Source organism: Etheostoma cragini, chromosome 23 (genome assembly GCF_013103735.1).
Source record: "Etheostoma cragini isolate CJK2018 chromosome 23, CSU_Ecrag_1.0, whole genome shotgun sequence".
Classification (NCBI taxonomy): domain Eukaryota; kingdom Metazoa; phylum Chordata; class Actinopteri; order Perciformes; family Percidae; genus Etheostoma; species Etheostoma cragini.
The window spans coordinates 3,740,334-3,753,817 of record NC_048429.1 but is presented as its reverse complement, the minus strand read 5'-3'; the positions used below and the strand labels follow the sequence as shown (position 1 = coordinate 3,753,817).

The 13,484-nt window shown below is 38.9% G+C and overlaps 1 protein-coding gene across 3 annotated transcripts in view; it reads left to right on the top strand.

Annotated features, from left to right (window-relative positions):
• Positions 1 to 13,484, top strand: part of LOC117938726 (ankyrin repeat and BTB/POZ domain-containing protein BTBD11-A) — a 156,978-nt gene that overhangs the window by 119,111 nt on the left and 24,383 nt on the right. For all 3 annotated transcript variants that reach the window (XM_034863565.1, XM_034863564.1, XM_034863566.1), the window contains exon 3: positions 6,623 to 6,833. In XM_034863565.1, the coding sequence (XP_034719456.1) occupies positions 6,623 to 6,833 (211 nt within the window). The remainder of the gene's footprint in view (positions 1 to 6,622; positions 6,834 to 13,484) is intronic.

The following is a 13,484-nucleotide window of genomic DNA, read 5'->3' as shown; positions in this document are numbered from 1 at the left end:
TACACACACACACAGTCTGAAAAGCAGCTACTGTACTGCATCTCTCAATGTATATTCAAACACTTACATTATCACTGACCTCCCTTCACATGTCCCATATTATATAGGTCTACTGGTGATTAATTCCCACAAAGTATCTGCTAGTTCTGAGTTGAAGATGACACGTCCTGTGATTGACTGTGATTAATAGTTGATGAACTATGAATGAAATTGCTAATTTGCCCCAAAGGCAGAGCTCCGAATCGGTCGTATTACCAAGTGATGATTAAATGTCCTCGGCCCTGCCCCCGGGAAGCTATAGACCATGACAGTGTGTCACAGGATAGCAGAGCAATCTTCCATCTCAGTCCTCCATTAGGGAACACAATAGTTGTCTCACCGTGATAATCTTCGTTCACATTTGACAAGAAGTTGGCTCACCGCACTTTGTCTGCTTGAATTACAAGCTTGTTTGCTGACTATTTCCATCGTGGGCAATGTGCTCTAGAAACACTTGACAATCACATCTGTTCATATAATTTATACATGTACTGTAAGTACTTTAGAAACCTCGTCAGAATTTTTGTTTTCATTACAAATTTTCTAAATATGCCTAGGTTAACACCCTAAAGACATTTAAATGGGTGTAATCTTTACACATTCCACACCAAGACCTGTGTGCATGGACAGTCCAAGACAGTGTAGAGTTGAATGTGTTCAATTTAAAATTGGTAACCATTTTTTTTTCTTATGCAAAACAGAAACATTGCATACTCAAAGTGGGGTTACATCCCTAATAATTTCAAGTGCAATTTCTATTGTAAAATCGGATCAAATGGTCCCTGGTAAGATTGGTATTATCACAGTTCAGTTACTCTCCGTCAAAGTTAACACACAGTTCAGTAAGTACAATAATTATTCAATAGTTATCAACCACATTCTTTGGCTTCTCGTTATGAGCACATAATTACATAGTGCTTTGTTGTTCCTGTTGCAGAGTAGGAGTACACTGATACCTAGAAAATACATACTGCAATGTGAAGTATGTTTTAAAAGCAATCTTAACTTTAAAAGAGAAACATTAACCTGGCCCAATATTCTAACACTGAGAGGAGAAAACATTAAAGTTGACGTCAAAAAGATTCAGTTGAGCCGTGGTAAGTGCAAATAAGTGAAACTACATGTTTGAATGCTGAAATATCTCAAAATGCAGGTGGATTAGCATGAACTTTGTCCTCAGAAGATGTGTCCTACTAAGTCTGGTGATTGCCCAAGTGAAGTTGATATTTGTGGTTTTGATTAAAATATCTCAACAGCTATTGGATTATTTTGCCGTTAAATTTGGTTTGCACATTTATATTCCCCTTAGGATGAATAGTGATAACTTTATAACAATATAACCTTTCATCTAGTGACATCCTCGGGTCAGAATGTTCAGTCTTCAATAGTTTGGTTTTATAACCAAAAACTAATTACATAAGCCTCAGCTGTAATCAGTGCTAATTAGCAAATGTTAGCATGCAAGAATAGGACGGTGAACATGGTGACAATTATTCCTACTAAACATCAGCATGCTAACATTGTCTCTATAAGCATGTTGCCATGCTAGCATTAGCATTTACAGTAGCACTGCTGTGCTTAAATATATTAGATTAGATTCGATTTAACTTTACTGCCATAGTGTAGAGTCAAGTACAGGGAAACAAAAGGCAGTCTGCGTCTAACCATAAGTGCAAAAAAGCAGAAAAGTGCAATGTGATATTCAAATATAGACAGGTGGTGCATAGGCAGGACAAGAAATATATTGCAGTGCTATAAGAGCAGAATAAATGTAAATAAATAAATGTAAATGTAAAAATGTATGAACAACATGTACAGATATGTGCAACATAGTAGCAGTGAGATCATAATAGTAGTAAGAATTATATGGACATTTGCTGTGTATTAGCAGAATATATAATAAAAAACAATAAAATATGGATATTCTGTATAAACCAAGTAGACAGATTTATACAGTATTTACAGCTATGTGCAGTGTGGTAACATTATAAGAGTAAAAAGAATAAACCTCACTGAGACTCTTAGTCTTGTTAAAGTTTTGCTTTTGTGGAATCAGAGGTTACTTTCATCTTGTTACAGGAAAATTATTAGATGAAACGTGAAAACATTACTTCTTATGTAGTTGTTTTAATGTAGTAGCGAAAGACAAGAGTACAGGGTCTGCAGCTTATGTAAGACAGAATTTACAGTGTTGACATTTCATTATAGCAGGGAGTTACCGCTCTGTGCTGTTTCACCATTTTTGTTTAGGGAAAAAGGAACAAAGTTCTGCTCTTTAATGAGTCCGGACTTGGCTGGGAGAAAAGGAAGACACTAAGCTGTCCCCTATGATTAATTCAAATGAGATGAAGCATGAACCCCATAGGATTTTTGCTTAGATAATTACAACAAAGGAGTCTGGAGCAAATGTTGTCCTGCTGACAGAACCAAAGTCACAAGAACAATTAATGACGGCAAAGAAAGCTTAGAAAGATTATTAGCTGGCTTTTAGCTCAGAGGGACAGCGATGCTTTAAACATTTGAATGGTGGCTGACTGTTTTGTTGTTGTAGTAATAAGCTAGATTTTGTCTTTTTTTTATAGACATGTTGTGGTTGTAGAGTTCTGTGTATGCTCAGAAAGATCCGCTAACCTCGGGGAGCATTGTCAGTTCTTGAACTTAGTGTTTCTCTGTTGTGTGTTTAGTGGTTAGTTCATATCGTTTTCCCACTGAGTACCTGGGGTTCTGTAATGTAAATGCATATTCCGTCCTTTTTGTTTGATCTCCTTAATCTTTATCTCACTCCCTTTCAATATTCATGCCAGTTGCACACTGCGTAAACTTGCAGTGAGTAGCATGGGGACTACCTGACTCCCTGCAGTGGAAAGGTTTTCTGTGCTGAATGAATTTGTCTAAATGATGTTTCAAGCTAAATGCTACTGAGTACCAATCCAGCATAGCAAAAAGGTGCACAGTGTAGCTGCAAGTAATGATTGTTGCTTTTAATGATTACCTCCATGGTCTGTTTAAGGTTAAGGACTGTAGCTGGCTACATTGTACAGAAATTCTTAATCAGTTTTTCTCATTTTGAGCCACTAAAACCTTGGCTTCTTTTCTCAATAAGATCAGATGTAGGCTGACGCCTTTGTAGCGGCCTGAATTCAAAGCCGACCCGTGGCCCTTTGTTGCATGTTGTCCCTTTTTTCTCTTCCCTATCCTGTCTACAAGCTATCCTCTCGATTTATGGCCATAAAACGCCCAACAAATAATCTAAAAAAAAAAAAAAGATGTTCATGATGTAATGTTCATGATTAAATAAGCAACAATCAAAGTTAAAGTATTGATAGATTTTTTTAGTATTTAGCACTCAAAAGCTCAGCTGATCTATGTGGATGTGGTTTGATTGATTTGGTAGACAAACACCCCTCCCAACTGTCATCAGATTTGGATTAAAATGTTATTATTAGTCCACAGAAGTATGTGATTAACTCTTTTCAAACCAGTCAGAGGAGCTCAGACAAAACACGAATTGCATCAATTTCTAATGTTTAATCACCAAAACGTGTGCAGAAAAGGTGGAGTTCATGTAGTAGCCCAGCAATCATATTAAGATGCGGATTTGAGATGGTAGTTTTTTAGAAACATCCCAATAACTTTAAACCAAACTATAATAATTCTTGAAAGTCAGAAACAACTGTAGCACTGGCTGTAGGTCACATCTTCCTCAGTCGCACGTCTTATCATGATTTTTTTGGTCTGCACCAAGCCCCTTTAGGAGCTGCATTCCTAATCATGTTTTTTTAATATGTCATACCTGGAGATAGGAGTCCTACCCGGCCATCACTTCAACAGTATTGTATAATTCCCATGGATATGTATTGATGTATTTGATTCTTTCTAGATAACTGTCTATGAGGCTCCCTGGAGCAGGAGTGCAAACTGTGAGCATCGGGCTCTGTTTACGTCTGGCTTCCTGTGAACTCTGTCAGGGGCCTTTAGTCTAACAAATGGAGAACCTTGGAGCGCACTCGTACCGTGTCATTCTGTCTAAGCAATGAGGTTTCAAAACAGCCCAAAATTCCTCAGACTGGGTAATTTTTGTAACAAACAATCAAAACAGGATCAAAGAGAAGATGTGTGTTGTGCTGTGATGTGTTTACTGTGAGCGTTGCTGCTCATAGCTTCAGACTTTCACATATATTGTTTTAACCACATATTGCTCATGGATGCAGTTAGAGAAATCAACACTGCAGCCTAATACTGCAGTATTTCCCTCTCTATGAAGTCATCACTAATTACCTCATCGTTAAACTGCTGTGAAGCTGCCAAAATCTCGAATCAGAGAATTAAGACTCTCTAAATGTCAGCGATGAAAATCTTCCTCAATATCACACACCTTTTGGATCTCAGACTTTGAAATTCACGGCTTGAACTGGGTTCATACCAAAAGCAATTGATAACATTCATCTAAGACAAAAAGCAGAACATGTTCTCTGTTCTCTGCCTTGAATTAAGGTTTACTTAATCTCTGCCTGTGTAGTTTTAAAGGTCCAATGACATGGTGCTTTTTGGATGCTTTTATAGACACCATAGTGGTCCCCTAATACCATACTTGAAGTCTGCCAAACATTAAACTTGGTGCAGACTTACAGCCACTAGAGCCAGTCCATCAATTAACTTTCCTTAGGACACCATGCTTCGCTTGTTTGAAAGCAATGATGTCTCTCTCTTTCTCATAGGCGGGCCAAATTCTCTGGGCCGGCAGAACAGAGAAAGGGAAGGCAACCTTCCCCTAATGACGTCATAAGAGTCCAGATCGGCCCATCTGAGCTTTCATTTTCTCAAAAGCAGAGCAGGATACCCAGGGCTCGCTTTACATCTATTACCATTTTCTAACCACTGGGGGACCATAGGCAGGCTGTGGGAACTCATCTTAATGTTAAAAAACCTCATAAAGTGAAATGTTCATGCCATGGGACGTTTAACAGAGATCTGTTTGGTTATAAGGTTTTTCATGTGATGTTGGGAAAAATATAACAAGATGTCCTCCATCATGAATAAATTGAATTAAGGCTTTTCTAAACAACCTTTTTATGATTCATGCAGCCTCAATTATGCACACTCTGCCTATTCTCAACCTTTATGCAAGCCCTAATGTGTGAAAGTGTGAAAATACTTCTGTCCCTACAATGTACATAAAGCATCATTGCAGCATATTGCAGTTTGTATCTAATTACTACCTCCACCAAGGACTTTGTTTGCAGTTCACTTTGTTGGTTTGTCTGTCTTTCAGCAGGAGTACGGAAAAACTACCAATTTTCATGAAACTTAGTGGAAGGCTGAAGCATGGGCAAAGGAAGAACCAATTTAATTTTGGATCAGAGGCAAATTACAAGGCAGCTACACTAATTATTTTTACTTTTGTTAATATTTTTGGCCGTTATGGTTATATTTTTTATAATTTCTGGGAACATAGTAGCCTGGTTCCAGAACAATCTATTTATCTGTCCATTAGATGTTAAGTTGGAGCCAGGAGAAGGTCATCTTAGCTTAGGACAAAGATTGGTAACAGGGGCAAACAGCTGGGCTGGCATAAAATTTACAAAATCCGACTACCAGCTCTAAAGCACATTTTGTCTTGTGCATTAAAAAAATGACATTATGCTAACTGCCCATGTTTTGCTAGGCTAACCAGTTGCTAGAGGGATTTAACAGACTTGAGTGACTTGAGAGACTTTAATCGCAGTATTTCTTCGATCAGTGTAAAAAGAATGGTAACTTCAATGTTCCAAGCAAATGCTGCTGCAGATTCCATGTCAACTTAAAAATGACGTTGGCGCGACCAAAAACACCTCACTCTGTCAAAATAAGATCACACTGCATTACTAACTCTGACTCCATCACAAACCTGTTGGTTTGTGTATGACCTGGTTGATCTTCTAACTTTTCACATTTGATCACTCAGTATAGAAACAATGGTAAAGGTTCTCAAAACAATCTAGAGTATCCCCAGTCTATGATTATCCCTGATGCATCTGTCTGTCCTACTAGCCCACAATCACACTTCTTACGGCAGGTACCTCACAAGGCCTAAAAATGCTTCCCAGATTCATTTGACATTTTGCAAACTCAGACTGACACAGATATTGTAGTTTTCCCATGACTCGTGTACGAAAACTGGAAGAAAAACAGAGAAATAAGAGCTAAGATAAATCGAGGATAGAAAAGAGCTCTGAGTCCTAAGTGATTTACTGAGAGGAGCACGACGTGCCTAACATTTCAAGGCAGATTTTCCCACTCACTAAGGACTGTGTGGGTATATGTTTATGACGGTGAATCAGAGAATGAGCGATTGAAGGAGTGAGTATCCACTTGATCCCAGCAGTGTTGCGATTACTCCCATGACAAAGGAGTGGTGAAGAAACTGAATTTGTGCTCTGAGAGTAATGCGTAGGACTTTGTTATAATGACTAGATCTTTCCTCAGCATACTACACAATGTTATTATCTTTATTGATATCATATTCCTGTCATTTTTATTTCCCCTATTCCTCATCCCATTATGTTGGTGAAATCTTTTCTCATGTATGAAAAATTCCTGGCAGGTGATCTGGTATCCCGGGCCATGCACCACCTCCAACCCCTGCACATCAAGAACCCCAGCAACGGGACTCCCGTCCACCAGAAGACCACCAACATCACAGTGCACTGGGAGCCTGAGGCCCTCTACACACTGTGTTACTTCATGCACTGTCCACAGATGGAGTGGGAGAACCCCAACGTTGAGCCATCCAAAGTCACTTTACAGACTGAGAGGTATGGACATGATGCTGCTTTCACACTTTTAGTTTAGCCCAAATCCAGAAACCGTTTGCCTGGTCTATATCCAGGACGTTCCCCTTCCGGGATTGCTCTCGTTCTGCTGTAAACTCCGCATGATGTCATTTTATTCAGATGTCAGTTTTTGGATGTCCATTACCTTCCTCTTTCTATGTGTTGTAATTTTAAACTCTGGTCGATTTGTAAGGACTATGGTTAACTTCTCCTCAGATGTCTGCATGGTAAATCGAGACAGTTAGCTAGACTATCTGTTGAATCTGAGTTTTCTGTTGCACGACTAATACAACCTTTGAACATACACATGTTGGTCCCAGATTGGTTACATTTGAGGTAAAGTCTTCTCTGTCATCCGTACTGTTACTGAAGAAAGCTTCATGTTTGCATGGATAGCATCATCGGTGGCCTTCTTGATTTGCGAGCAGGAACACAGGAAAGATAAAATAATACATTTTGTCCTAGTAGAGAAGCAAAACATGCAGCACAGACTATTCCGTTCTCTTCAGTGGTTCTTACTGTAACTGTCTCTCTAGTTTCCCTGTGTGCAGGACATTATTTCTCAACAATGGGGTTGAACAGTTGCTCTATGATAACTACACTTATGTCATAAAGTAGGAGACTATAAACAAGTGTGAAAGCAGACTAGTAGGGTTAAAATCAGATGGTCTTTGGGTTAGAACTCAAACAAACCAACTCAGTGTGGAAACGGAATAGAATTTTACCAGTCAGAAATAATCTCATAGGTTGAGTTAAAGCTCAGTAGGTTAAGACAAAAGCTGTTTCCCGTTTCATTTGTGTAACGAAGGACACAATCATGGAGGGTCCTGCAGCTCCGCCCCGAAATTATATGGTGTACCCACACAGAGACAAAAATTACTGGTGCGTTCAGGCGCTTATGAGGGGCGATATTTCATTTCAGCACTTGACAGTCAACTGGCAAATACAGTATGTTGTTTTTGTAGCGTAATAGACTGCAAACACTGTGTTATGAACACAGGAGCGACCCATATGCAGGGCATGGGCAGGGTTTGGTGATAAGATAATAGTTTTTATTGTTGAGCAGGTTCTGGATTAGGGCCTGTTGGCCTGGAATGAGAAGAATGGAGATGTGAAAAATGACGTTTTATCCAGTATTTAATAAAGATGACTATGGTGTGCTACAATTTACTTGAAGAACCAGATTAAGAACCCTTTTAAATGAGCACTGAAAACACCAAAATCCAGACTACATAAAATACAACACTGCAGTCATCAAATATTCAGCTCTGATAACGATGTAAAACTCAATTTTTGGATGAAAACATGCAACCGAATAAGACACAGACATAAAAGGAGTAGATTCTCATTGCATAGGCTAGTTGATGCAGGGGTATAGAAGAGTAGTTGACAGTAGTTAAAAGTGATTTGGAGCTCGCTCGCGTGTCACTTTGCAGCCGGCATGCGCCATTGTGGGCATTTTATAGTGGACTATATGGTGAATGAAATTAACCACGGATAATTCAAACATCACTTCAAAATGGCTATTTCCGTTATAGGTAATTTTTTCGGACACAGCTTGGGAGAACTGATGAGCTGATTGCAGACAGGTGGGCAGAATGAGCAGAGCGGGGAGCCAGGAGAATGAGGAAGGCCAGTAACATACTGGCTTTTACGATATGTCTGGCTACCATATGACACTGATGTAGCTTTTTTATTGGCAAATTTTAAGCGATTTACCAGATCCACCACTAACTTTGACTACCCAGACACAAATACTTGGTAAATATGACACAGTCACGTGATGTGTCCATACTCTACCAGTTGTCAAGGATTACCTGAACATTTTTAAACAGTTTGCCTGTGCACAAAGGATCAGTTTAGGCAACAGATAGCAGCCTTTCTTTACTGCATTTGGACAATGGCACAAGCCTCAGCAAGCATTTAACCCTTGTATTAGGGCTGCACAATTAATGGAATATTGATCACGATTTTGACTTGATCAAGCGATTTTTTTTTTTAAACATAATTTCATAGAACGCTCCGGGTTTTTTGCATAACGCATCTACCGCTCCATGAATCCGTCTGCTCATGTGCCAGTCAGTTGTTCCCTGCATTGCGCAGCTTAGTTTGTAGATGTAGACAGTCACAGAGGACAGAGTAACGGGAGGAAAATTCAACAGATAGCAGTTTGTTATACGTCTGTTTCAAGGTTTACCAGTTTACCAGTAAACGCCACATTTTGTCCTGTCTGAGTTTTTTTTCAGACAACAGCAGTGAGCAGTGGTAGTCGGGGCTAGTTAGCGTCTGTTAGCTGTTAGCTCCTCTAGGACGCACTGGTGCTAATGTCCTCGCATCTGCTGCAATGTTGTTTATAGGGATATGGTTTAATTTTGCGTTACATGACACATTTCTTTTGTAAAGCTGAGCCTGTGTTGGATCTCTCCTCTACTCTCTCTCCTCTTACTCTCCATGCAGTCAAGCCACACAGCGCCGGTCCACACTTCTGACATTTGTCTACATTTTTTAATTGTTATTAACTCAGCTGTATATTGTTAAGTATGAGGGGCAAACCTGTATTTGTACCAGTTTCCACGGGTAACTGATATCGCGGCGGCCACGATGAAGAGCACAGGAGAAGTTATTGAATGCAACTAACTTCAGTTTGTAGAGTAACAGTATGTGAGACAGAACTGCTGGACCTGGGCCAGAGATGTGACCCATGGCCAGAATATCAAAGTTCATAAAAATGCAGCGCAGTGATTATACGGACATTTCATACACACGACATGTGTACCCGCCATTCAACCTGTGCTGAATCCTATCATAACAATCAGCCGTTGCTCTGTGAGTACGTCCATCGCACTCCCCCTCTCTCCCTAATTCTTTTAATCAGTTATTGTTAAAAACAAAAACAAATATCCTACCTATTTATTTCAGATAGCTAATTTTCATTTACACGTGTTGCAGCTGTATGTATGTACAACATACAACTTCAATATAAGAAGAATGTAACATAATATGGATGTGGAAGAAGTTATAAACAGCCTATGTGACAATTACATTTATTTTGGTAAAAATCAACAAATAATCGTGAGAATAATCGTGATCACAATGTTGATCAAAATAATCGTGATTATTATTTTGGCCATAATCAGGCATTGTGAAATTTGAAATCCCATACATAGTGCTTTGTATGGGATTCTGGTCAAATTGACCCGTTTCAAATTTTTACAAGAAGAAAAATGGTACAAGTTACATATTTTCTACCTGAAAATCAACGGCCTTAGCTTATTTTCTGTGATTGACATGTATTCCTGACTCCGTATAGAACATTATTCTGGATATGACCTCTTATGTTTTTTTCAAGATAAGAATGATCACATAGTGGATTTTTAACATGAATTATAAACTTATGACAAAAACCGAATCCCACTTTCATTTTTAATTGTGTTCTGATAGAGACTGATTGCCTTCCCTAAACATATTACTTATCTCAAATGTTTGAAATTGAGATAAAGACAATAATTGTTAATAGATTATGAAGTAAAATTTTATTTCAGAATTGTTTTAAAACCCCAAATTAGTCACGGGTCAATTTGTCCCAAGGGAAACAAGAGGGTCCCGAAAGTTAAGACAATAAATGGGTTAAGTCAGTCCCTCCAGGATATCGCAAACTTTTTTTTTAGATTGTTGCTGCCCAAAATGTTGATCGAGCTTTTTGTTTGTTGCAGTGAAGTTACGGGAGACAGAGAAAGTTACAAAAAAATAGTTTTTGTATAGTTCTTTAAAAATAAAAAGGGAAACTGTTGCTGCCCGTTGCAGAGAGCCAGGATTGAAACAGCAGCTGCTTCAGCAACATCAGAGTGAGAAACCGTTACAGCGTACATTGATGTAGAAATGTAAACAGGTTGGCAAGACGGTCAGGAAATGTTTTGCACGTTTTTTGATTGTCGCTGTACGTTTTGTTGGTAAATGTGAGATGTTTGAGTCACACACTGTACTGTAAGGAAACAAATATGGCCACGTATGTGTGACGTCAACCTGTTCTCACTCCCGCTTAGTCATTGGCTGTCAGTCACATACTGATACAGAGTCTGGCACATGGGACTGCTGGGGTTGGTTTAAGTTACGGGAAACTTAGGTTGTTGGTCAAGTTTGCAAAAAAGCAAAGAATTACACTTGGCTAACTTGTATTCTAAGATTTGTTGTCTTTTGCCTCCACTCATCAAGCTTTAATCAAGCAGTATGATGATTTTTATCTCTGAGAAATGTTTGTGTAAGTTGAAATCCAATCGCAAAAACGTTCCACACACTGTAAAAGCTTTCCGTCTTGATAGGTAGACGCATGTGTCCTTTCAACCGTATTGCCTCTGTCAGTTAGTGGCTAGAATATTGTCAGTTGGTATAAAAGGTTAGTACAGACAGTCCTACTTTTTTGCACAAGATTTTCACCCCACAAGTAATCCTGATGTAAGATGCTGCGTGGGCTGGTCAGCGCTGACACCTCCCTAGACATTGAGCAGATTGATGGGAACCAGAGGGCCTTCATTTGGATGGACGGATGGACAGAATTCCCAACATATTTCCTCCACTCTGTGGAGATAAGTCTCTTTCCTGACAACCCTGAGGGAGCATAAGGAATGTCAGGCGGAGTGACATGTCAGCATCCTCTCGGGTCCTCGGAGAGAAAATCCTCTATTTAGCATTCTGCTGAAAGGTTGAAGAGAAGTAGAAAGAGCCTATGTAACATGTCGAGGTGAGAGGGAGGGAGAATATGTTTTAATGAGATGAACCCTTCTAGGGTTGTTTTGTTGAAGCCTCTTTACAAGTCTTTGTAAAGGGAAATTAAGTGAAATTGAAATTACTTTTACACCTTTTACCTGACGTTAAGAGAGGAAAATTGGTTTATGGCTCCAAATTTTTGAAGTTTGTAAGAAAGGTTACAAATCTTGAGGAATTTAAAATGGTAACAGAGCTGCAGTTGATTACGGTTCATAATATATCCATATATCCTGGGTGTAGTCCCTCTGTTTGTATCGATGGATAACATCATCATCAATGTTTCATTCCAGACTGAGCCTTTGTCTTTTGCAAACCTAGAACAGTAGATATGTCCTTCAGGGGGAAGGAAACATCAGAGGGAAAAGGCAGGAGGTCTGAATAACACATTACTCAGCCAACTGGTAAACAGCAGCGGAGACCCGTGCTTTTAAAAAAACCTTGCCAGAGTTCAAATTCCTGGCAGCCTGTAGGTGTACAGACAAGGATAGCTTTGGTTGCTGGATAAAAAACAGATTCACACAAAAAGGAGACTAGTCAAACACAGCGTGTCAATATCTAAAAGCTGCTGCTTTAACTAAACATGTGCTCACAGCTAAATTACAGAAGGACCAGGCAGCTGCATACATGGTAAATGTAACAGTCCCAAATGGTTTCTCTCAGCTGGGAACGTTCTTCTGTTTAAATCATTCTTTTGAGGAATTATGGTTGCCAGAGGGTCATAAGGGAATAAAGCTCTTCGGGGACCTTTGCTGATGGATTCTTAATATGATTTAGTTGACTATCACATAAAATAAGCCCATTTGTTTTAAGGTTTTCTAATGTGCATCTGAGACTGCTTCATGGTCCTAAAAGCCTGAAAGGAAAAATCTGTCTTATCATCTAAACTGAGATCTTGTGAGATTTATTCCCAACTCTACCATAATTAATGTTTCTTGTACAATAAGTACATTTGTTGCTAAAAGTACTTAATAGTTGAGTTCATAAAATTTTTGTTTTATGATTTTCTTAATGAGAAGCTAGTGAAAGTGATTTTTGAAATGATTGAATGGTCTTGATCTACCAATGACCCGCCTGGTACCAAGGCTGTCCTGTTTGTCATTAGTTCACTAATACAAAGTAGAGAAAAGGAGTATTTTTTATGAGAGGATACTTATTGTGAATGAGGAGGATATAGTTAAGGCACACTGCCAGTGTCGCTCGTAGCAATAATGTAGATCTAAGAACTCAATGAAGTCCAGGGAAACAATAAAGTTTTATTTTGTATAACTCTCATGAAGAAAGCAATTAACTTTATTTTCCTCAAATTATATTTTTAATATGTATATATGAACAGTTCAGTCTGCTTGTGTTAGTGATCTAAAGGGGTTAAATGGCTGATGACTTACCTGCACGTTGCTGCTGTTGAGCACTGTGAGGGGAAAAATTAAACAGCAGACAGAACAACATGAGAGTCTATGAGAGAAAGAGAGTTAAGGTGATTTACAGGTTATGTGATTAGAGACTACACGCGCACACACACACACACACACACACACACACACACACACACACACACATACACACAAACACTGGTCCTGAAAAAAAAATGATGATATATGAACATGTCAGCCAGCCAAGACCCATTACTGATTTTGATTAAAGAATGTAATAACAGCATTTAGGGAGGGTGTAGCATCTAGATCTCTGTTCTGGACTAGCTAAGTTATAAATTATAAATATTGATTTAGTATAGCCGCCTTGACAGTTATCTGTAAGGGGCATCTTTAATTAGTGTGTGTGCTATCAGTGTTGGACTAGAATCTCTATTAAGTGAATTTATTTGAAAGGTGAATAAAGCAGAAATGGGTTTCAAAGGATTAGGTAAAATAC